Source organism: Magallana gigas, chromosome 6 (assembly GCF_963853765.1).
Source record: "Magallana gigas chromosome 6, xbMagGiga1.1, whole genome shotgun sequence".
Classification (NCBI taxonomy): Eukaryota; Metazoa; Mollusca; class Bivalvia; order Ostreida; family Ostreidae; genus Magallana; species Magallana gigas.
In genome coordinates this window covers 54,448,369-54,470,834 of record NC_088858.1, presented here as the reverse complement: position 1 = coordinate 54,470,834, position 22,466 = coordinate 54,448,369, and the positions used below count along the sequence as shown (strand labels likewise).

The window sequence follows — 22,466 nt, the reverse complement described above, 5'->3', positions numbered from 1 at the left end:
TGGCATGGGTAATAATAATACCAACATTCGTCACAGTATACTTTTAACATTCAAAGCCTATCAGAGGGGTTAACTCATCTTTACCTACATGTATATACATGTAATACTAATTATTGTGCAAGTATTAGGTTCGGTGTGTGTTCAGAAAACTGAAATACATTTCAAATGTCAGATTTAAAATTTTGTGGAAGAAATAACAGTCCATCAAGAAAGAGAACTGTTGGTATTGTAGATGTGAAAGTTTTTCTCAAATTTACTAGTACATGTAAAAAAAAATTCACATACAATTACATGAGTACTGGACATGTAATTATACCCCAGGAAACAAGTTGCAAGGGGTGTAATGTTTTTAATCATCATTCATTCAGCCCAGGTTTTTTTGGTCTGCTTTAATAACTCCTTTGAAACGGCTGCACAGAATTTCAAAAATCTGTTGGGACCAAAAGTGATATGTTCATAATTCCTGGAAATTCTGATTTCATTATTTTTCTGGGAAATTTTGGCCCTTTTGATCCGCGAATGTTGGCCATATACCGGTATTGAATATAGTGGTTAACAGTTTGTCAGTGGAACTCCTGTTAAACCACTGCACAGAATTTCATAAAACTTTGTAGGTTTTTTACACAATATCTATATTACCAGGAAATCACTATGATTCAATTACAGTGTATTTTTCTCAGAATTTTGTCCCTTTTGATCTTAATATATTGTTGTTGTTAAAGACAAAAGTATAGATGTGCATATTGAAAGAAGATTTGATATGATGATTTTTTTTTCAGGAGTTGCATGCCCCTTTAATTTGTTAAATTAATTCAAAGCTAGCTGCAATAATGTAGCCTTGTCTGAAATTTTTTTTCTCCAGTTAGCATCAGATATAAAAAATCGGAGAGGGCTATATATATACATTATTGCAGCTAATGCGAATTACCCTGCTAATATTCATTACTGTGGTTCCATCAATATTCTTAATTTGGCATCAATTATTGCAAATTTAATAAAAATCACAGTCTCTAGGATGTGTAAATTTGTGTGCTATGATTCTTATTGTATTCAATACAATTTGTTATTAAAAATTGCACTTCATAGAACATTTCATGTCAAGATTCTTCTTTTATATAAATATAATGATCATTAAGTAACCTTCTCTCATTCTGTATGTGTGTAGGTGTTGTATTCTTTATATTTTTTTTTAATACTTTATTATCATCTTTGTATGCCCAAAAGGTCCCAGAATTATCTTTTCTTATCTTTCAAGGGATTGACACAATAACGAAATGCCCAAAAATTGATATTTATTGAATATTAATTGATGAAAGCACAGTATATGAGTAGCAGTGTAAATTAATGTAGGAGGGTGGGGTGTCTGAGCTGAGCTTGCCTAATTAGTTAATTTTTCTCTCATTTTAATGTTTAATAGTTATTTGACAATTATACTGTAGTTGTTTCTGCACAAGTAACAACTAAAATTGGTGCATCTTCCATGGCTGAATAAATCGAGATTTTAACAGACTTTGCTTTTCATGCAGTTATCTTTTAGCACATATGTCAATTAGTTGCTAACAAATACAAATATTTTATTGGAACAAACACAATTAGAATAATTGGTAAAGGCGGATATATGCATAAACAGAGGTAGTGTTTTTATTACAGTTAAACTTCGGTATCTCGAACACCGATATCTCGAATACAACGGATATGTCGAAGTGATTTGTAAGTCCCAACCACTTATTTTTAAAGTATTTCACCCTTGATATCTCGGATATCTCGAACTATTTAAACAGTCCCATCTAGTTCGAGATAACGATGTTTGACTGTATATATCAGTGTTATGGAAGATACTCGTGTATAATTATATTTTTGCATTCACAAGAGATCGAGGAATTAATTCTGACAATTAAGTTTGTGCACTGTGTGTGTGTAATGTACATATATGGATTTAAATGAGAGAGTTATTTTCAACACTTTTGAAGATTTACTATCAAAACAGAGCTTAGCCTTATAAAGGGTGTCTGACATTTTTCAAAAATTATTTCTAGTTATTTCAAACAAATAGGAAGATCTGTGACAGTCAGACCAGTTAGATGTAGATGGCTGATGCCAGATTGATCATTTAGTATATGAGAGTACTTGACACAGGAGATTTGGGCATCCTGGGTTTGAATTTCTGCATTGCTGAATTTAAAGCAACTGAATCATTTCCATTAAATAATGACCGATTATTGATTCAAAAAAAAAAAATCACAGGTGCATCTAAATGATGAAAGCATTGATTAAATGCCTTAATATAGGTGGCAGGGGATAGTTTCGAAGGAAAGACCCGGTGTCATATAATATTTTGAACCCCGCGATATATTGAACCCGGGTTCAAAATATCGCTGCGATATATTGAACCCCCCCATAAAATATTGAACCCAGGTTCAATATTTTATGGCCGCGATATTTTGAACCCCCCCTCTATTTTTCATTGGTATTGGAGAGGGGGGTTCAATGGGAATTGGAAATAGATAGGGGGTTCAATATATCGCATAATATTTTGAACCCCCTCTCCAAAGGGAATTGGAAACAATAATATTTTGAACCCCCTCTCCAATAGCAATAAAAAATAGAGAGGGATTCAAAATATCGCAGCCATAATATATTGAACCCCCTCTCCAATGGGAATTGGAAATAGGTAGGGGGTTCAAAATATCGCAGCCATAATATTTTGAACCTCCTCTCCAACGGGAATTGGAAATAGGTAGGGGGTTTAATATATCGCAGCCATAATATTTTAAACCCCCTTTCCAAAGGGAATTGGAAACAATAATATTTTGAACCCCCTCTCCAATAGCAATAAAAGAAGGAGGGGGATTCAAAATATCGCGCCATAATATTTTGAACCCCCTCTCCAATGGGAATTAGAAATAGGTAGGGGGTTCAATATATCACGGCCATAATATTTTGAACCCCCTCACCAAAGGAAATTGGAAACAGTACAGGGTTCAATATATCGCGGCCATAATATTTTGAAACCCCTCTCCAAAGGAAATTGGAAATAGGTAGGGGGTTCAAAATATCGCAGCCATAATATTTTGAACCCCCTCTCCAAAGGAAATTGGAAACAGTAGGGGGTTCAATATATCGCGGCCATAATATTTTGAACCCCCTCTCCAAGAGCAATGAAAATTCGAGAGGGTTTCAAAATATCGCGGCCATAATATTTTGAACCCGGGGTTCAATATTTTATGGGGGGGTTCAATATATCGCAGCGATATTTTGAACCCGGGTTCATAATATCGCATAATATATTGAACCCGGGTTCAATATTTCGCGGTATCAAAATATTATATGACACCGGTCAAAATTTTGAAATAAAGGAAAGACCCGGTCAAAATTTTGAAATAAAGGGAGAACCTGGGGTTTGGCTGGTTATTTGAGGGGTATAAATTGCTAGAATATTTATTGCATTCATTTTGTGGATAGAGGAGCTCATGTCAATTTCATTGATATATGACACTTTAAGGTAACTCCGTACCTATAAAATTATGGGTTCAAAGTTAAAAAACTTAACTTTTTTTAACTTATTGGACTTGAATTTCATCAAAAAATCATCCTCACAATGTCAGGGGTCCTGAGTCCACTCGTGTCCGTGGGACACGAGTGGACTCAGGACCCCTGACATTGTGAGGATGTCAAAAAATAAATAGAATATATATGAAATTATCATCTGAAAATCACACTTTTTCTTAAAAGTGGATGGATACTTGTTTATATATTTAAATTTATTGCTTACTATGCCAGAAAACTAAAATGAATTAAAAAAAAAAGAAAAAACTTTAAAGTAAATCCACCCTCCTGTGACGTCATGCATTTTAAATAAACCATGAATTCATTAAAATTCTTGCAAGTAGAATTGTAATTTCTAAGTTATTATAGGTGCACATCAAACTCAAATCAAATTGGAGATATTTTATAAGCGTTTTTCATCTTTAATACTTTATATTCGACATAATTCAATAATAACAAAGGGAAATAACTCTTTTCTATTTTTCTCTAAGTGATATATCTAAATGCTATAATTTTTCTTATGTAAACAATTTTTTCTTTTTTTTTTAATTCATTTTAGTTTTCTGGCATAGTAAGCAATAAATTTAAATATATAAACAAGTATCCATCCACTTTTATTTAATTCTTAAACAAGAAAAAGTGTGATTTTCAGATGATAATTTCAGCCTTTGGTTTTTATTACCTTACATCTTAAATAGTATGGATACATATATATTCTATTTATTTTTTGATGAAATTCAAGTCCAATAAGTTAAAAAAAGTTAAGTTTTTTAACTTTGAACCCATAATTTTATAGGTACTGAGTTACCTTAAGGTACCTCACTACACCTTGAAATAGTTTCTCAAATCAGCAGAAATTTACTTGATTATGATAGAAAGAATGATGGATAAGAATTATATATATCAAAGAGGCGAGAAATGTACAATTTTAGATAAAAAATGATATTTTCAAAAATGTCATTCAGTAAACATGAACAAAAGCCCCAGGTGGATTGGAACTCATTACCTGCGGTTCACAAGCCTGATACTTTAACCACTGAGCTATGACGATATACATCTGAATCGATTGATACAAACAGATTCACAAAACATTTAAATCGCCATCCTGTGACGTAGTGTCTTAAAAAGTATAAGTCTTGGTGTAGTGAAGTACCTTAATACTGGTAGCCCTTTTCATCAGATATGGAATAAAAATGCGAAACTGAGGCCAAAATTTTCACTTTCGGTTTTGTGCTTGAAAAGTAGGGTGGGTTCAGAACACGAAATATCACTCGAAAAGAAGGTGATTGACCCCCCATCAATTGGTGATTATTTGCATGGGTATACATTAAGCTACAAATCATATGGTAGTTTATGGCAGTTGCTCGGGGCTGGAGCGTGGTTCTGGACCCGTGAAAATGTGAAAAAGGGGCAATTTTTCAGAAAATTTTGAGACCGTCCCTGGCTTTTCTTTATAGTGCTATATGTAAGTTGTAGGGTCTTGTTTTATTCTAAAATGTTTAAAAATTCTCAAGAGTCGGGACCATGTGTCCCCTGCATGCAAACCAATTTTAGCAAATTTAAAAATCCACTGAAAAATTAAATCTCATATATGAGCACTATCTGCCTCACATTTCCTCGACCAAAAAAACTATCCCCTGCCACCATAGCCCCACCCCTGGAAAAAACATGGAGTAAGTTATCTTTTATTCGCAGCATTTGTCTTGCTCGGTACTTTTATTTTGCGACACTAACTTCATGAGCTTTGTGTACCAATATCATAATAGCGAGCGCAGCGAGGCGGCGCGAAGCGCCGCTCGCGTAGCGAGCTCCATAGACAACGTGTACGAACGGAGGAAATTCGAGTTGAAATCTGCACATTGTTCAAAGAAAATTTTATGAGGCCACGTGAAAACGTTCTACTATCCCAGTTATCCTTTGCGCTGCATAGCAACATGGTGGAACAGAAAGTGTTTCTACGGAAAATTCTTACCTCTACATCGCATACATCATTTTCATTTAACAATAAAAAAATCCTTCTAAAAGCATTACAGTAAACAACACATAAGCTTACGTAAAAAAAAACTGTACTTTTGCTGACATATGACGTCATTTCCTTCTCCGAATTTGTCCGACAATTTACGAAAACTGTCGAGCGCAAAAGAATGTTAACTATGACGTCACAAAGATCTCGCGTTTTAAAGGGTCATGGTCACGATTTTGGTCAAATTTTATTTCTCTGTTTTTATTATTTGCAATGCTTTAGGAATGCATTTCTAATGATCATATGAAATTTGGGTGCCAGTCGTTGAGTTTTAAGCAAGATACAGGACTTACAATTCTTCGTCATGTAAACAAGGCTCGTGCCCTGTTTTTGTTTACATAGGTTCAATATACCAGTAAAAAAAATTTTAAAGCTGGTTTGTAAATCTTACCAATCATTTTAAGCATAAATAAACAGTTCCTAACGATTAACACATTCATTTTAGGTCTAAAACTGGAATTTTCATTTCAACATTCAAAATGTAAACAAAAGTTTTGTTTACATAGCAAAGAATTGTAAGCTCTGTAACTAGATAATAACTCACCGAATGACTCTCAAATCTTTTGTTGTCTATTAAAAATGCCTTACTGAAGCATTATAAACATTAAAATCGAAAAAATAATTTTTGACCAAAATCGTGACCATGTCCCTTTAATTTCCCGCGATACATTTAGAGGTGGATCAAGCATATGTACTGGATCATGTAGGAAGTCCTCAGTATCAGTGTTAACGGTGACTCTTTGGCTGATTAGTTTTGTTTTGATGATTTTTTTTTTTGCTTAGTAAATACACATGCAAGTTCCATGCTAAATTTATTGTCATATTGATCCAATCATATATGCATACGTTAGGTAGGTGACAAAAAATTATTAAGAAAGAAAAGTCTAATCATTATTAGATCTACGTGCAGCCACGTCATTTTGTAATGAATAGATAAACTGTTAAAATATCTACCGGTACATGTATTTGTTATATAGTTGCATATGTGGTCAAATAATATTGGATATCACACACTAAGAAAGGGGTGAGGGCACATGTCTACAACGCTTATAAAGCGTACAAAAATTAAAAAGATTTAAAATAAAATTAATGTCACTGAGGAAAATAATTAAAACACGGGTTACAACAAGGAACAAAATGAGAAATAACAGACAAAATTTATTTTTACTGATTTTAATGATCATTATTAAAAGGTAAAGAAAAGATAAAACATAATTGTATCTACATAAAAAAAACGGCGTTGTGTTTATCAAAATATTTTAATACAATGTAAGTCTGTTTAACATTTTATTAATGCTCAGTGGTAGTTTGTTTAAGTGTATAAGACTAGGAAGGGGCCATTGGAATAAAAGTTTGATAATTTCGGGTTCCTTGCGGTGGTAATTTAAGTTTTCGAGACAAAGCCAAAGTTTTTTGGTTAGGGCAAGTCCACGGGTTGCATTTAACAATGATGACAGATGTGTGGTTCCTTCTGCGCTCGCCCCAACGGTCACACCGTAAAACATATTATATGATATGAAAGTTATCACTACATGTATGCTAAGCAATGCACCATTCCCTAATTCAAATCGGGTTCATCATCAAAATACATCGGGATCGATCTGCATATGCATGAAAATCTAATGAAGCTGCCAAAGCATGAATCAGCCACCTTTTACGATAAGAATTCGAACAGAACAGGAACAGGACATGGATTGGATGGTTCAACCTAATGCGATTTCATTTCACCAGGCATTAGTATGTAAATTTCCCTTTTGGTACAGATTTTCTCATATAGTTCGAATTTCCTCGATGAAAGTTCATGCGCATCTTCAAGATTCTTCTGAATCAACGCTAACACGCCATTAAATACACGCGATAGTATTTCATGAAGTTGTTATGTGTGTAATATACAAAAATGATTTTGTCATTAGATATGGCTTGTGTCAGTTAACGCCGTATAGTATTGTGATGTTCTGATTGATTCCATCAAGTTGCATGCCTTGAATAGTTCAGTTGGTAATTCTCCATTATTGAGTTTCTAAGGGTCAAGGTTCAAGTCATGGTTTGGCTTTCACATTTGTAGATTTCAATTTTTGGGTTTTATTTGAATGTGTGTTGTTGTTGTTTTTTTTCAGGAAGTAATTGCTCAAGTTCTCCCCCAAACAAGTGTGACAGCATTTGAGTGTAAGTATATACCATAGATGCATATATAAAGCTTATGTACCTGTCTTTAGAGTAGTGTGAAATACTCTGCACTGCTAGGGTATTTATCTGTCAAAGGCGTACTTACCTCTACTTGCATATATCTAAACTATCTGTCTTATATTGCTCAATGGCTGCTTTCATGTCCATGTAGATGAAGATGAAGACGATGAGCGAATCACAGTTCGGAGTGATGAAGAGATGGCAGCCATGTTTCAGGCAGTTAGTTCACTTTCATATGAGCTCAATTTTAATTAGATATACTCTTGTGATGTCAGTTATATCCTCCAGCCATTTATTATTTAAAACTGGTACAAAATGCAGTGTTAAATCCTTGCAATAATTGTCTATCTCAGGCTAGTACTGGGATACATAATTAGCATAATGTGATACATAAATCTGTATATTTCAGTACTTTGAGACCCTGAGTGAAGACGACATACAGTGTGGACTTCTACCTCCCCTGATTATCTACCCCAGAGGTTAGTCCAAACACATCCCAGATAATTCCAATTTCGGCTCGTTAAATGATTTTAGATGGATTTAATTTTCTCAGTTAACTGTTCTTTGTAATCACTGGTTTAAATTGATGTAGCAAGTTTAGTTATTACCATGCCTTATTGACATACTATAGATTCATAATTAAACATGAGGAATTAATATCTGTGTAAATTGGGGATTCAAAAATCTCTTTTTCATTTTTCAGACAGACATTATGATAAAAATTCGGTATTGAATTTCATGATTTTACATTCTTGCAATTCGATGCAAAACAATTGAATCACTGAATTAAATGTATAAAATGAGTAAATCACAGTAATGTTAATTTGCTGTTTTGTTTGATCATAATAATTTAAGGTTCTAAGTAGATCCTGATTAATAATGCAAGTAGATAAAACGAAACAATGACATCAGCTCGTACAAATATACTGACATATTACATGTACGTTATTGATACTGATAAGAGACATACCTTGTAAAATTCTTTTTGTTTTATATTTTAGTTGGGAAAACTCCTCAAAACAGAAACAAATTTGGATTAAAGGTACATTAATTTTATTTGAATTTTGGCATAAGTTAATGTATGAAGTATGAATGTCCTTATATATGTAGTAAGACTTTATCTGGTTGTGACCTGAGTCACATGTTTAAACCCTTTCATGTGGCAACATATTTTACAGTTCTCTTGTTAAAGGCCTTTTTAATTTTCTATAGAGACTAGTATTTTGGGTAATTTTACCTTTAGTAGTTTTATGTCAAAAAAGGAAATTTTATGAATGTGTGTGGCAGAGAGCTTATACAGAGAGTCTTGGACTATATTATTTTGAATTTAGGTGAGTGCTTTGTGAAGAATACTTTCTCTTTTGGAGTTATAAATATTGATCCAGTATGACTGAAAGTTCTAACTCTTTTAATGAGAAAATTACATTACAGTTGAAAGGGCAAGTGGCCAGTGTATAAAGAAATGTGTCTATTCCTGTCACCATGATAATATTTATGTCCCAAATTAGAAAGGTACCCCCCCCCCTCCAAACACTGACATAATGGGAGATATGTTCTGTTTACAGATAGATACTCATCCCAGTGCCCGGTCATCCAAACCAGTTCAAACCGTCAGACACATCCCGAGGTAAGTGACCTGTTTCTCTTGTCAAAATTGTCCACCCGTCATAACAATAGAACCTAGAAGATCAGAGACTAGTACAGAGTAGCTCATGTTTGATTTTATGTGGGATCTTTTTGAGGGGTTACATGTATGTCTTTTATTCTATAATAGATAAAAAGACTACCATTTTAGTTTATTATACTTATGTGTTAAAAACTGAAATCTGTAAATAAAGTGCGTACGATTCGCAGTAGAATTCAGGTCATTCCTATAGAAAAGCAGTTAAGTTTGCTTTAAAATTATGATATTCAGTATGATAAAATGAATAGTGCCTATTTGGGAGGATAACAGTTGAAATGGTCACCCCTTGAAATCCATTGTCAACTTTCGCTTCACGTTGGTTGACAACGGTTTTCTTTGGATGTCAATTTCAACTGTTACCCTCCCAAACAGGCACTATTTACTATATATTACTGCTTCTAGATAAAAGAATGATTCATTATTTAAGAGAGCTCATGTCATTTTTCTTCAAATATAATGTCCCAGTTATTTTCTTCTTATATTGACTTCCTTTAGATAGGTCAGTTTGATTGTTTTTGCCTCTCTTGGTTCTGAAGATTGATGCATTTTTTGTATCAGAAAATAACAAAACAAAACAAATGTTTGTCTTAGTATTTATCACGCTTTTATCACTATCAATAAAGGTGAATTATTTTGTTAAGAACTGTACAGTGGTAAAGTTTAACTTTCAGACAAAGTCAGAGACCAAAGACAGACACAACAAGAGAAAATCCAGCCCCTTCACAGTTACCTCCCAATGATCCAAACATAGCAGGTGCCCCCACAATACTGGTTCCCCAGAGTCAGACACCCGCCGATTTCCACCCGCAGATTGAGCCGGATCTAAAGATTTTACAGATGCTTGGCGGAGGAAGTGGAGGCCAAGTCTATAAGTAGGTCATGTGGATGAAATAAATAGGTCACATTGATCAATAAGTAAATTTGACATACTATTTTGTGAAAGAAACTACATCATTTTTTGTATCAGTAATTGAATTTTTTTTATAGAGCTTTACATCAACCTAATGGAACCATAATGGCTGTCAAGGTCAGTCAGAACATTGCCATTCTTTAAACTGTTATACATATTTATAGAATGATGCAGATTGAAGAATTTATTTAACTTCAAACAAAATGATTTAAATGAATAATTTTGTAGTAAAAAGTTCATGAAAATAGTAAGAGGTGTTGAATTACAGTACGGCATTTTGATGATTGTATGTTATAGATGGTGAAGCTTGAGATGCTGAAGTCAGAGTTTTGTCTGTTATAGGTCAGAAATATGGATATCTGGGTTGTCTGTTGTAGATCAGAGATATTGATATCAAGGTTGTCTGTTGTAGATCAGAGATATTGATATCAGGGTTGTCTGTTGTAGATCAGAGATATTGATATCAGGGTTGTCTGTTGTAGATCAGAGTTATTGATATCTATGTTGTCTGTTGTAGATCAGAGATATTGATATCAGGGTGGACTGTTGTAGATCAGAGATATTGATATCAGGGTGGACTGTTGTAGATCAGAGATATTGATATCAGGGTGGACTGTTGTAGATCAGATATATTGATATTAAGGTTGTCTATTGTAGATCAGAGATATTGATATCAGGGTTGTCTGTTGTAGATCAGAGATATTGATATCAGGGTGGACTGTTGTAGATCAGATATATTGATATTAGGGTTGTCTGTTGTAAATCAGAGATATGGATATCAGGGTTGTCTGTTGTAGATCAGATATATTAATATTAGGGTTGTCTGTAGTAGATCAGAGATATTGATATCAGGGCTGTCTGTTGTAGATCAGAGATATTGATATCAGGGTGGACTGTTGTAGATCAGATATATTAATATTAGGGTTGTCTGTAGTAGATCAGAGATATTGATATCAGGGCTGTCTGTTGTAGATCAGAGATATTGATATCAGGGCTGTCTGTTGTAGATCAGAGATATTGATATCAGGGTTGTCTGTTGTAGATCAGCGATCTTGATATCTGGGTTGTCTGTTGTAGATTAGAGATATTGATATCAGGGTTGTCTGTTGTAGATCAGAGATATTGATATCAGGGTTGTCTGTTGTAGATTGTGAAGTTAGAGGTGGACCAGAAAACACAGGAACAGATTCTATCAGAGCTAGATATTCTGAATAAGGTCAGTAGTTCACACAACTCCTAAACACTTCCTAGACATCCTCACTCAGGTCAGTAGCTCACACAGCTCCTAGACACTGCCTAGACATCCTAAATAAGGTCAGTAGCTCACACAGCTTCTAAGCTACCACTGTTGAACATGTCATAATCATCTTACCATAACTACAGTTAAGTTGATCATGGTCTACACCCTACAAAATAGTAAATCTATCACTGAAGTTACAAGACGGTAAACCATGCACTGTAACTATAGTAGAGAAAAATATATGCTCTTTCAATACAGAACAGGTATAGTAAATTTAGTCACACAATCACTTCTCCTATTAGTAGCTGATGGAAGCTATCGTTGTACTCTATCAATCTTATGTTATTTCAGTGTCAGTCTCCGGTCATCATCGGGTTCTACAAAGCTTTCTTCAATGAAAACAGGATCTATATCTGTACAGAGTTTATGGACGGTGAGGAGAATTCATTTACAATTATCTGATTTGAAATAAATTATAGCTTTACTTTTTTTTTTATATTAAAGATATCCTACCCTTATTCGCTCCTTAATCTATTTGTAATTATTCATAAAAGTCATTTTTACCTCGAAGAATTCTACATTAAAATGTTTAATAGAAAGGTCTTTTTTCTATTGAAACTACATTTATCTTACTGTGGTTTCATCAATAATCGTTGAATACCAATTTTCGTGGATTTCGTTGTTAAGTTGATCCACGAAATTAAATGTTCATTGAAGTTCAATATCAACTAACATTTTGTATTGATAGGATCATTGGCCACGAAATTACGTATCCTTGAAACTGTGGTTTTCAGAAAATCCACGAAAGTTGATACCCACGAAAAATAAATGAAACCACAGTATTCCATCTTGAATTTCACAAAGAAAATTAAAACATACTACATGTATTAGATTAAAAATAATATTTCAGTATGATTTCACTCTTAATTCTATCTTTTTGTAACTTATTTCTCTTGCAACGGGACAATACATTGCAACATTGGACATTTTGAAATACATGTACTTTATTGCAGGAGGTGCTTTAGATAAATATGCCCCGATTCCTGAGCCGGTCTTGGGAAGAATGGCTGTCAACATTATCCAGGGTCTGTGTTATATGTGGAGTCTGAAGATTCTACACAGAGGTGGGTGACAGATTAATTCCTACTGGGGGATTTCATATGAGATTAAAAAACTCCCTAAACTCGTAGTCATGAAAGATTGACAATTCCTGCATGAGAGATGAAAAATGTTATCCTACATGTGAATGAGATAGAGATGAATTATAGATGTGTTGGGTTGAAAGCATAAATTGTTTTTTGGGTTTTTTTGGAAAACTTTCCAAGCTAGTTATCTGAAATGATGATACTTTTTGCACAACACTACAGTACTCTCTAAAAGTAATGACATTTATTACAGACATTTTGGATAAAAATTAGAACAATGCATGATGTAATGCATGTACATGAATGTTGATATGTAATCCTTAATGTTTCAGACATCAAACCGTCCAATATTCTAGTCAACACACAGGGCCAGGTGAAGCTCTGTGACTTTGGAGTCAGTACACAGGTACGGTTTGTCGGGGGTCAGGTCACAGGTACGGTTTGTCGGGGGTCAGGTCACAGGTAAGGTTTGTCTGGGGTCAGGTCACAGGTAAGGTTTGTCTGGGGTCAGGTCACAGGTAAGGTTTGTCTGGAGTCAGTACACAGGTAAGGTTTGTCTGGGGTCAGTACACATTTACGGTTTGTCTGGGGTAAGTACACAGGTACGGTTTGTCTGGGGTCAGGTCACAGGTAAGGTTTGTCTGGGGTCAGGTCACAGGTAAGGTTTGTCTGGGGTCAGGTCACAGGTAAGGTTTGTCTGGGGTCAAGTCACAGGTAAGGTTTGTCTGGGGTCAGTACACAGGTAAAGTTTGTCTGGGGTCAGTACACAGGTACGGTTTGTCTGGGGTCAGGTCACAGGTAAGGTTTGTCTGGGGTCAGGTCACAGGTAAGGTTTGTCTGGAGTCAGTACACAGGTAAGGTTTGTCTGGAGTCAGTACACAGGTAAGGTTTGTCTGGGGTCAGGTCACAGGTAAGGTTTGTCTGGAGTCAGAACACAGGTAAGGTTTGTCTGGGGTCAGTACACAGGTACGGTTTGTCGGAGGTCAGGTCACAGGTAAGGTTTGTCTGGGGTCAGGTCACAGGTAAGGTTTGTCTGGGGTCAGGTCACAGGTAAGGTTTGTCTGGGGTCAGGTCACAGGTAGGGTCAGGTCACAGGTAAGGTTTGTCTGGAGTCAGTACACAGGTAAGGTTTGTCTGGGGTCAGTACACAGGTACGGTTTGTCTGGAGTCAGGTCACAGGTACGGTTTGTCTGAAGTCAGGTCACAGGTAAGGTTTGTCTGGGGTCAGGTCACAGGTAAGGTTTGTCTGGGGTCAGGTCACAGGTACGGTTTGTCGGGGTTCAGGTCACAGGTACGGTTTGTTGGGGGTCAAGTCACAGGTAAGGTTTGTCTGTCTGAAGGTAAACATGATGTTAATTACAGAGATAGCAACCAATCATGTTGGTAATAACACTGGTTATGATCTTTCTGCTAATAAGAATATTAACTTTTACTGTGAAGTACTGAATGTCAACTAGTTCAGTGAGTGACCTTTGAACTGTACTTCTCTTTTGTTTACTTTTGTAGTTGGAGAGGTCGATTGCCAAAACTTACATAGGATCCAACGCTTACATGGCCGTAAGTTGACAAGGACAAAACACTTCTTATTAAGAAATGTGCATTCTTTATCATATTCAGATAATTTTCATCTCATTTTGTGAACAAATCTTATAAATTGCTGGTGTAGAAAGTTAAATTAGATGTGTACTCAATGTTTAGTATTAGTATAGATTGATTCCATAATACATGTACATGTAATACTGTCGGTAAAAACAACAGAGATATGTTCCAATAAGTTTATAAAAAACGAAGCTCGTCTGTTGAATAAGATATAAACACTCATAGATAACAATCATTCTATGATCCCTGGAGTTTTGTTTCTATTGACTTCATTTAGACACACCTTTCTGTTTTCAGCCGGAGAGAATTAAAGGAGAGGACTACGGGACACCTGCTGAGATCTGGAGCCTAGGAATCACTCTATTTGAAGTGAGTGCACTCAATAACTCATTGTTATAATATATAGATTAATCTGATAAACTGTTATAGAAATAACAAAAAGATATTTATTTGTGTAGCACCTTTTATCTGTAGTTTGAAGTGAGTCCACTCCCTGATTGTTTCAATAAAACGTTTGATCCACACAATTCTGTTTAATTTTTAAGTCTCAAAATCCTATTGTTAAACCTAAATATAGACACAAACTAGTATGTACAAAAAGTGTTGATAACATTTTATTTTTTACTATTTCAGTTAGCAAGTGGGAAATTTCCATACCAACATGTACGTACCAAATAACATTGTTCCAAACTGACAAAGTTAATGTAAATGAAATGTAGAGCACCTCCCAGCAATGACCCACTGCTGAATACTATTCATTCTATGACCGACCTTTAATACATGTACTGAAAAAGACAAAGTCATTGACCCTTTGCTGGATACTTGAAATGATATAATCATTCTGTGTTTCTTTTGTTTCAGAATCCAGAAAAGGTAGGGATTCAATCTGTGTCATATTTGATACTGTATATATATATTCATGTTTATGAAATTACACATGGTTACTGAAAGTAAGTTGGTATTATGAAATTAGACTTGATAAATGCATAACTGTGTATTTATTTGAAAACTTGTATATAATCAAAAGTTTACATTGTTTGAAATAATAAAGAAGATGCCACTATTTTTTCACCGTTTGTTTAAAACATTATTCAATAATTCATAACAAATAAAATTTCTACAGTCTGACAGCATACATGTGGTGCAATTTATATGATATAAAGCAGTTACATGTGTTGGAAATCTTATTTATAAATTTTTTTTACCATGATTATACTTTTCAGCCAATGGGTCTCTTGTCTTCCATTATTAATGATGTAAGTGCTTTTAATACTGATTAAATTAACTGTCGTATAATGATATTAATTAGTTTTCTTGAATTCAAAATTGGCATTTGGTTATCAAAATATATATGTATATTAAAACAGAATTAACTATGCATGATTTGTCTAGTACATATATTACTAGAAAAGTTGATGAAATTGCTAATGAGGCCTGAATCTGTACTTACAAAGCTTTGAGAGAAAATTAATCATGTTGAGCTTAAAGCAGAGCGAGGTTTTTCTAAGACATGATCCAATTGATACCAAGGTTGTTAAAGTGAACGCTTGGATTTGTTCTACTTTCAGGAAACTCCCCAGTTGTCAGACGACCACTTCTCTCCGGACTTTGTAAATCTGGTGGCTCACTGGTAAGTCAGATAAAGAGGCAGTACCATGTCATCATGACACATTGCCTTATGACATCGAGATCATATCAATGTATCGGGAGTGGTACCTTTATCATGTCAATACTTGACATCATATCATAATATTTGGGGTGGAACCTTATCACCTTATCATGTTGACATGCATCATATCGTTATACCAAAGCTGGTACCTTATCACCTTATCATGTGGACATCATATTGTTATATGGGTCATTATCAAAATATACAGACTTTTGAAAAATGTAAAACATGAGAAAATTATTGCTGAAATAATTACTTTGATTGCAAAAAACACATTTAACAAACAATGATGTATAACATCTAAAAATTTGCAAACATTGGAATCTACCATTTGGTTGATAATTAGACTAAAATTTAATGAACTGTGAAAATTTTGTCAGTGGTGTAACAGGCATATAGTATAGGAAAAAATTCTTAAACAAAATAAATAATTCTTTTAAAATGATGGACATAAAGTTTATATCAACAAACTCCATTTAAAGTTATCAGAATTAGATAACAGAAAATATTTGACACATTTACAGTGACCAACATAATATTTGAGACAAAGTCTTGACGTTACTCAACAAATCTTTAATTTGAGCATTAAAAAGAACACAACTGGGTTATTCTTTTAATGGAACATAAAAAAGACATTACTATAAATGCACTGGTGTTTCCAAATATACATGTATTATTGTCAGTTATTTTATTTGGAGAGAAATAAACATGTTACACCACTGATTATTATGTTTTACCACTGACATGAAAGTAACACCACTGACCTAGCGATAATAAGTAAGAGATAAGCATGTTAAATTTTGTAAAATAAACTAATTTCTATTTTTGATTGCATTTAAAATATGATAAATTTGATCTTAAATAAAAGTTTTCGTGCCTCATTCTTTCATAATCTGAAGATAGACACAGTTACACCACTTAAATCAATGTTACACCACTGACAGAAAAATGGCATGTAGATGTTTTTTTTTTACATGAATTCACTCATTCTTTGATGTTATATTTTTGGGAGTTGATTTTTAATCAACTCTCCTATGCAGTCACTCGGACAAACCGAAAGTGAAACAGTGTTTGGACCTCAGCACAAATCATTGCTCCTGACAAGACTTAGTTCTTGAAAATAATTGATGAATTCGATGTAATGTATGCTAAAGCATTGTTTTTCAAGGAAACTTATTTACAAATACCTTAAAAATAGTCAGATTTTAAATGGTACGAACAATTTAAATATTGTTTTTAGTCGTATGTATTCCTACGCCAGAGTTCAATATAGTCTCGTTTAACTCGACGCTCGGCTGTCTCCGTAAACCCTTGTCGGAGATTTACGGTGTCAGCCGAGCGTTTGATTGAACGAGACTAGAGTTCAATATTGCTTGGATCCATACAATTTTCGAGAAATATTTTTACCAGTGAAACATAGTTTGATTGAATTAATTTTATCTTTAAATATTATTTAACATGATTCATGTGGAGGTTTCTCGACATTCTAGTCGAAAAAGTTCAAAAATTCATATTATAAAAATATGCGTAATTCAAATTAGAAACTACGTATACATGTACTTGTCATGCAAAATAACTTATCAAATAAACATCGACAAAATCAACTCCCGTCAGTTCTTCAGTACTTTGATTTACTATAGGCATCCACACACTTTTATCCACCTTGTACCAAGTTTGAACTTTCTTTGGCTCACCAATCTCACAAACAACATCGTCAATACTATACCAGCTCATATCAATCATACATTTTGGACAATAAAATTGAAATTTCTCCAATTTTCTTCCAAATCTATGCATACAATGCATATACACTTCCTCTTTGTCTATATGTTTGTTGAAGCTCAGCTAGCATTTGTTACCTTTAAGCATTTGTAAGATTTTAGTATAACATAATAGGGAATGTGAAATGTCAGTGGAATAACATATCTTATATTACACTACAAGTCATTAAAAAATGAGATTTTTTTTATAAAAATGAAACAATTTTTAAAAATTTTATTTCATAACAAATAATATTTTTTTTATACTTTAAGCAGTAAAATTGTCAATTTATTTGTTCAACAATAAAGGTTTAAGTTTCGAAAATCCAATGGTACTGTATATATTCCCCAGAACAATATATTTCCCCCTTTAAATTGACACTGACGCAAAAGACTGCATATTTTGATAATGACCCATATCAGGGCTGATACATTGTACCTTATCACCTTATCATGTCAACATCATATCATTATATCGGAGCTAATACCTTATCACCTTATCATGTTGACATCACATCTTTATATCAGGGCTAGTACCTTATCATGTTGACATCATATCTTTATATCAGGGCTAGTACCTTATCATGTTGACATCACATCTTTATATCAGGGCTAGTACCTTATCATGTTGACATCATATCTTTATATCAGGGCTAGTACCTTATCATGTTGACATCATATCTTTATATCAGGGCTAGTACCTTATCATGTTGACATCACATCTTTATATCAGGGCTAGTACCTTATCATGTTGACATCACATCTTTATATCAGGGCTAGTACCTTATCATGTTGACATCATATCTTTATATCAGAGCTGGTTCCTTATCACCTCATCATGTCGACATCATATCATTATACCAGAGCTGGTACCTTATCATGTTGACATCATATCATTATACCAGAGTTGGTACCTTATCATGTCGACATCATATTGTTATATCAGGGCTGATACATTGTACATATCACCTCATCATGTCAACATCATATCATTATACCAGAGCTGGTACGTTATCACCTTATCATGTCGACATTATATTGTAATACCAGAGTTGGTACCTTATCATGTTGACATCATATCCTTATATCATGGCTGATACCTTATCACCTCATCATGTCGACATCATTTAAATTCTACCAGAGCTAGTACCTTATCACCTTATCATGTCGACATCATATCATAATACCAGAGCTGGTACCTTATCATCATGTTGACAACATATCATTATATAAGAGCTGGTACCTTATCACTTTATCATGACATCCCGGCTTGGGGTAATGCTAAATGTAATGGTAATGCATTGCAATGCATTACATGTTTTCAAAGTAATGCTAGTAATGTGTAATGCCTCAAAATTAGCATTACAAGTAATGCTAATGTAATGCATTACTTTCCAAAATCTAGTGTAATGCTGGCATTACATGGCATTACTTTGCATTTCTATGCATATTTATGCATGTTCACTTTAAAAAATGTGATGAATAAGTGAATAGTTGAAATTGAATTTGATTAAATTGAATGCAAAATTGAATAGAAGAAAGAAATAATTCTAATTAAGAAAAAAATGTTTTAATTGTACATGTTTTATTAAAAAAGGTTTTTTAAAATTCATTTTTGAATTGTTTATATTACTAAAGATAACAGCACAATTTCATAACATTTTTAAGAGTGTTGTTATTAAGAGTTTTTAATCATTTAAACAATTTACTCCAATTAGTTTGCACTTCAATAAAAAATGTGTCAACAACACACTATGCCCCCAGGATAATCTAAGTATCAAAACAATGTATTGTTATAAGAAGTGCTAAACACCCCAATCCCCTTCCCCTCGCTATGTCACAATAGAATAGGAGACAGACATGCACCTTTAAAAGCAAAATGAATGCACTTTCCATCCATGATGAAAATCAATATCACTTCCAATATTATAACCCATTTGAAAATAATCTTACTTATTTTCTCTCTCTTTCTCTCTGTCTCTGTCTCTCTCTCTCTCTCTCTCTCTTGTATATTAATTACACTGTACATTAGTTTGGACTGATAGAAAATGCAAGATTTATGTATTTAATCTATTATTGCACTTAATATATCCTAAGATAAAGATCGTCAAACAGTATTTTCCAGCCCAATCTTTGACTGCTCCTGCAAAACATTTATTTAGTATAGCCAGGAAGATGGATGCATTTAAAAGATGAACCCTTTGAAACTTCGATCATAAGTGCAACAGCAATCTTTTGTCTTAAAGTGTCCTCCGTAAAAAGAAATACGATTAAAATATATTAAGAAATATTACTGGGAAAAACCATCTGTTTATAAATTAATAAAATTAAGTGTCCAAAATTATAAAGATTTGTGTAATCTGGGGATATATCTATATTTAGCTTTTAAAAACTGCAACATTATTTCATAAATTGTGTTTTGTTGCGCATGTTATCCTGTGTCTCTATTTCATATCTGATATTGTATCATGCCAAATGTCTATAAATATCATTTTACTTATGTAATATGTTGTTCATATTGCCACAATATGATTATATATTGAGCAAATAAAGAATGACTCTTGTTTATTCATTGAATTTGAACCTGATACTGAGCATGAAGCTGTAGATATGTTAAAGAGTGTTGTATATTTGAAACATATGCAAAAACTCTTTATTAGCTTTACTTTAAAAAAAAAGTAATGGTAATGGTAATGCATTACTTTACTCATGTAATGGTAATGTAATGCATTACTTTAAGCAAATCAAGTAATGGTAATGGTAATTTAATGCCCAAATTCATGAAGTAATGGTAATGTAATGCATTACTTTACAATATAATTCGCCTCAAGCATGTTGACATCATATCGTTATACCAGAGCTGGTACCTTATCACCTTATCATGTGGACATCACATCTTTATGTCAGAGCTGGTAATAGGAACAAGTCAGAAAGCATGAACAATATCAAAAGGTTTCAGCAATCTCCACATTTGACTTTGCAATGGAAATTTGACAGCTTAATGATATGCAATAATAATCCTGTTTTTTAAACCCAGGGTACATATACTCACAAATGATCAGAATAAATGAGGATGGTTGATTCATATTGTTTATTGTTTTGGCAGTATGCAGCAAAAACCAGAAGACAGACTCACTCTAGAAGACCTGTTGGTAAGGCTTCAATTTATTCCGCTATGTATACAGAACACAGTACAGTGCGATAAGCATATACATGTACCTAATCCTTCATTGCCTTACCCGAATCCCCTTGATTCAAACTTAATTAAATTTTAGATGTTTATGAACAATATAATGGCCTCTGTGGTCATTTTTTGTTGTCTTTATATGCCTAGAACCTGTATTGTGTATTTGTGTTTATGATTATCTATCGTAAATTGTAGATTCATCCTTTTATACAAAGACACAATGATGGAAACATAGCTGTGATTGCAGCCTGGGTACACAGCCAATTGGAGAAGATATCTAACAATTAGATGACGTCGTCATCACGGACAAAAGGGGGATTTCAAAAGTGTTTACACATCAAAAGATGTTTGTTAAGCATTACAGGGGACTAGTCGAGATACAAGAGATTAACGTGTGCCAAGACAATTAGCTTATTGCATGCGAAAAGATTGTCATGTGTGCAATTTTATATTTATTTGTAAGCTTTGAATATTATATCAAGTTTTTTCTTTACGTTAGTATTTTTAGATGAAATACAGTATAAAAATAAACACAAAAAAACACCTTATAATTTTTTTCTACTTTATTAATAGCTAGATGAGTAACTCAAAACAATTTTAATTCAGCATTTTTAGCCCTGAGAAGGCGATCGGTAAATGCTTTTAAATAAAGTTTTAACATCAATTCTCTGTAAATACCAAAAATACGTGGCCACACACTATCATAGAATTGAATTTTATCTCCCTGACTTGAAAAAGTGTTCCATATGAAGACTCTCTGTGGATATATTTTTGACAGTTCATACTCAGTTACCATAGCAACGACATTGAAACATTTTGCTTCTGGCCAAAATGACATATAGAGTACCATTTTATAAATAACTCGTATGCTCCCTAAATGCATGTAAGTTTGATCATGACATTAGTTTAATTTTATAAGCAAGTAATCAATGTACTTGTACACATAAAATGATTTCAGTGAAATGTACAGATAACAATACCATCGATTTGTGTTTCATAGATTTAGCTTAATTATAAAATAGTGAAAAACAGGCACATTAAATAATATCAAATTGAATTTAAGCAGGCAATTGAAAGCGGGAATAAACATTTTTTTAATAAGATAAGACCTTGGTCTAATAAATACAACCAAAAATGGCCTGGGTATATTCACTGGCTTTAACATACAACTATTTGAAGTTACCGCTTTTCCACAAAATCCAACTTAAAGTTACTTCCCTTTGTTGACTCTTCTGTATTGAAGTACAAAAAAGACGTCACAACAAGGGCAGGCCTATTCGCCGGAATGGCGATGTAATATACGTAGTGACATGTATAAAAAGGTCGATAACTTGTGTTGTGTATAAGCTATCGTCATTCGGTTTTCAGTTTTTTCATCTATGGATATAGGGCTATCGAAATATATAAAAATATTTTAGATAATTAAATGTTTAATATGCAAAACCTTTGCCGGAATGGGCTATGGTCGTAAAAACTGGGTGCCGGAATGAGGTAGTCATCTTCATAAAACAGTTAA

The 22,466-nt window shown here is 33.6% G+C and overlaps 1 protein-coding gene across 1 annotated transcript; it reads left to right on the top strand.

Moving 5' to 3' along the window:
• The first annotated feature begins 7,143 nt into the window (after positions 1-7,143).
• Positions 7,144-21,299, top strand: LOC105344402 (dual specificity mitogen-activated protein kinase kinase 5). The gene is made up of 20 exons (XM_034467081.2): positions 7,144-7,306; positions 7,687-7,735; positions 7,908-7,975; positions 8,166-8,235; positions 8,758-8,798; positions 9,322-9,383; positions 10,112-10,312; positions 10,428-10,467; positions 11,498-11,566; positions 11,942-12,023; positions 12,604-12,714; positions 13,068-13,141; positions 14,242-14,292; positions 14,632-14,703; positions 14,968-14,997; positions 15,196-15,207; positions 15,558-15,590; positions 15,903-15,964; positions 20,870-20,915; positions 21,146-21,299. The coding sequence occupies exons 1-20, from the start codon at positions 7,208-7,210 to the stop codon at positions 21,236-21,238; spliced, it is 1,365 nt and encodes a 454-aa protein (XP_034322972.2). The 5' UTR covers positions 7,144-7,207; the 3' UTR covers positions 21,239-21,299.
• The last annotated feature ends 1,167 nt before the right edge of the window (positions 21,300-22,466 follow it).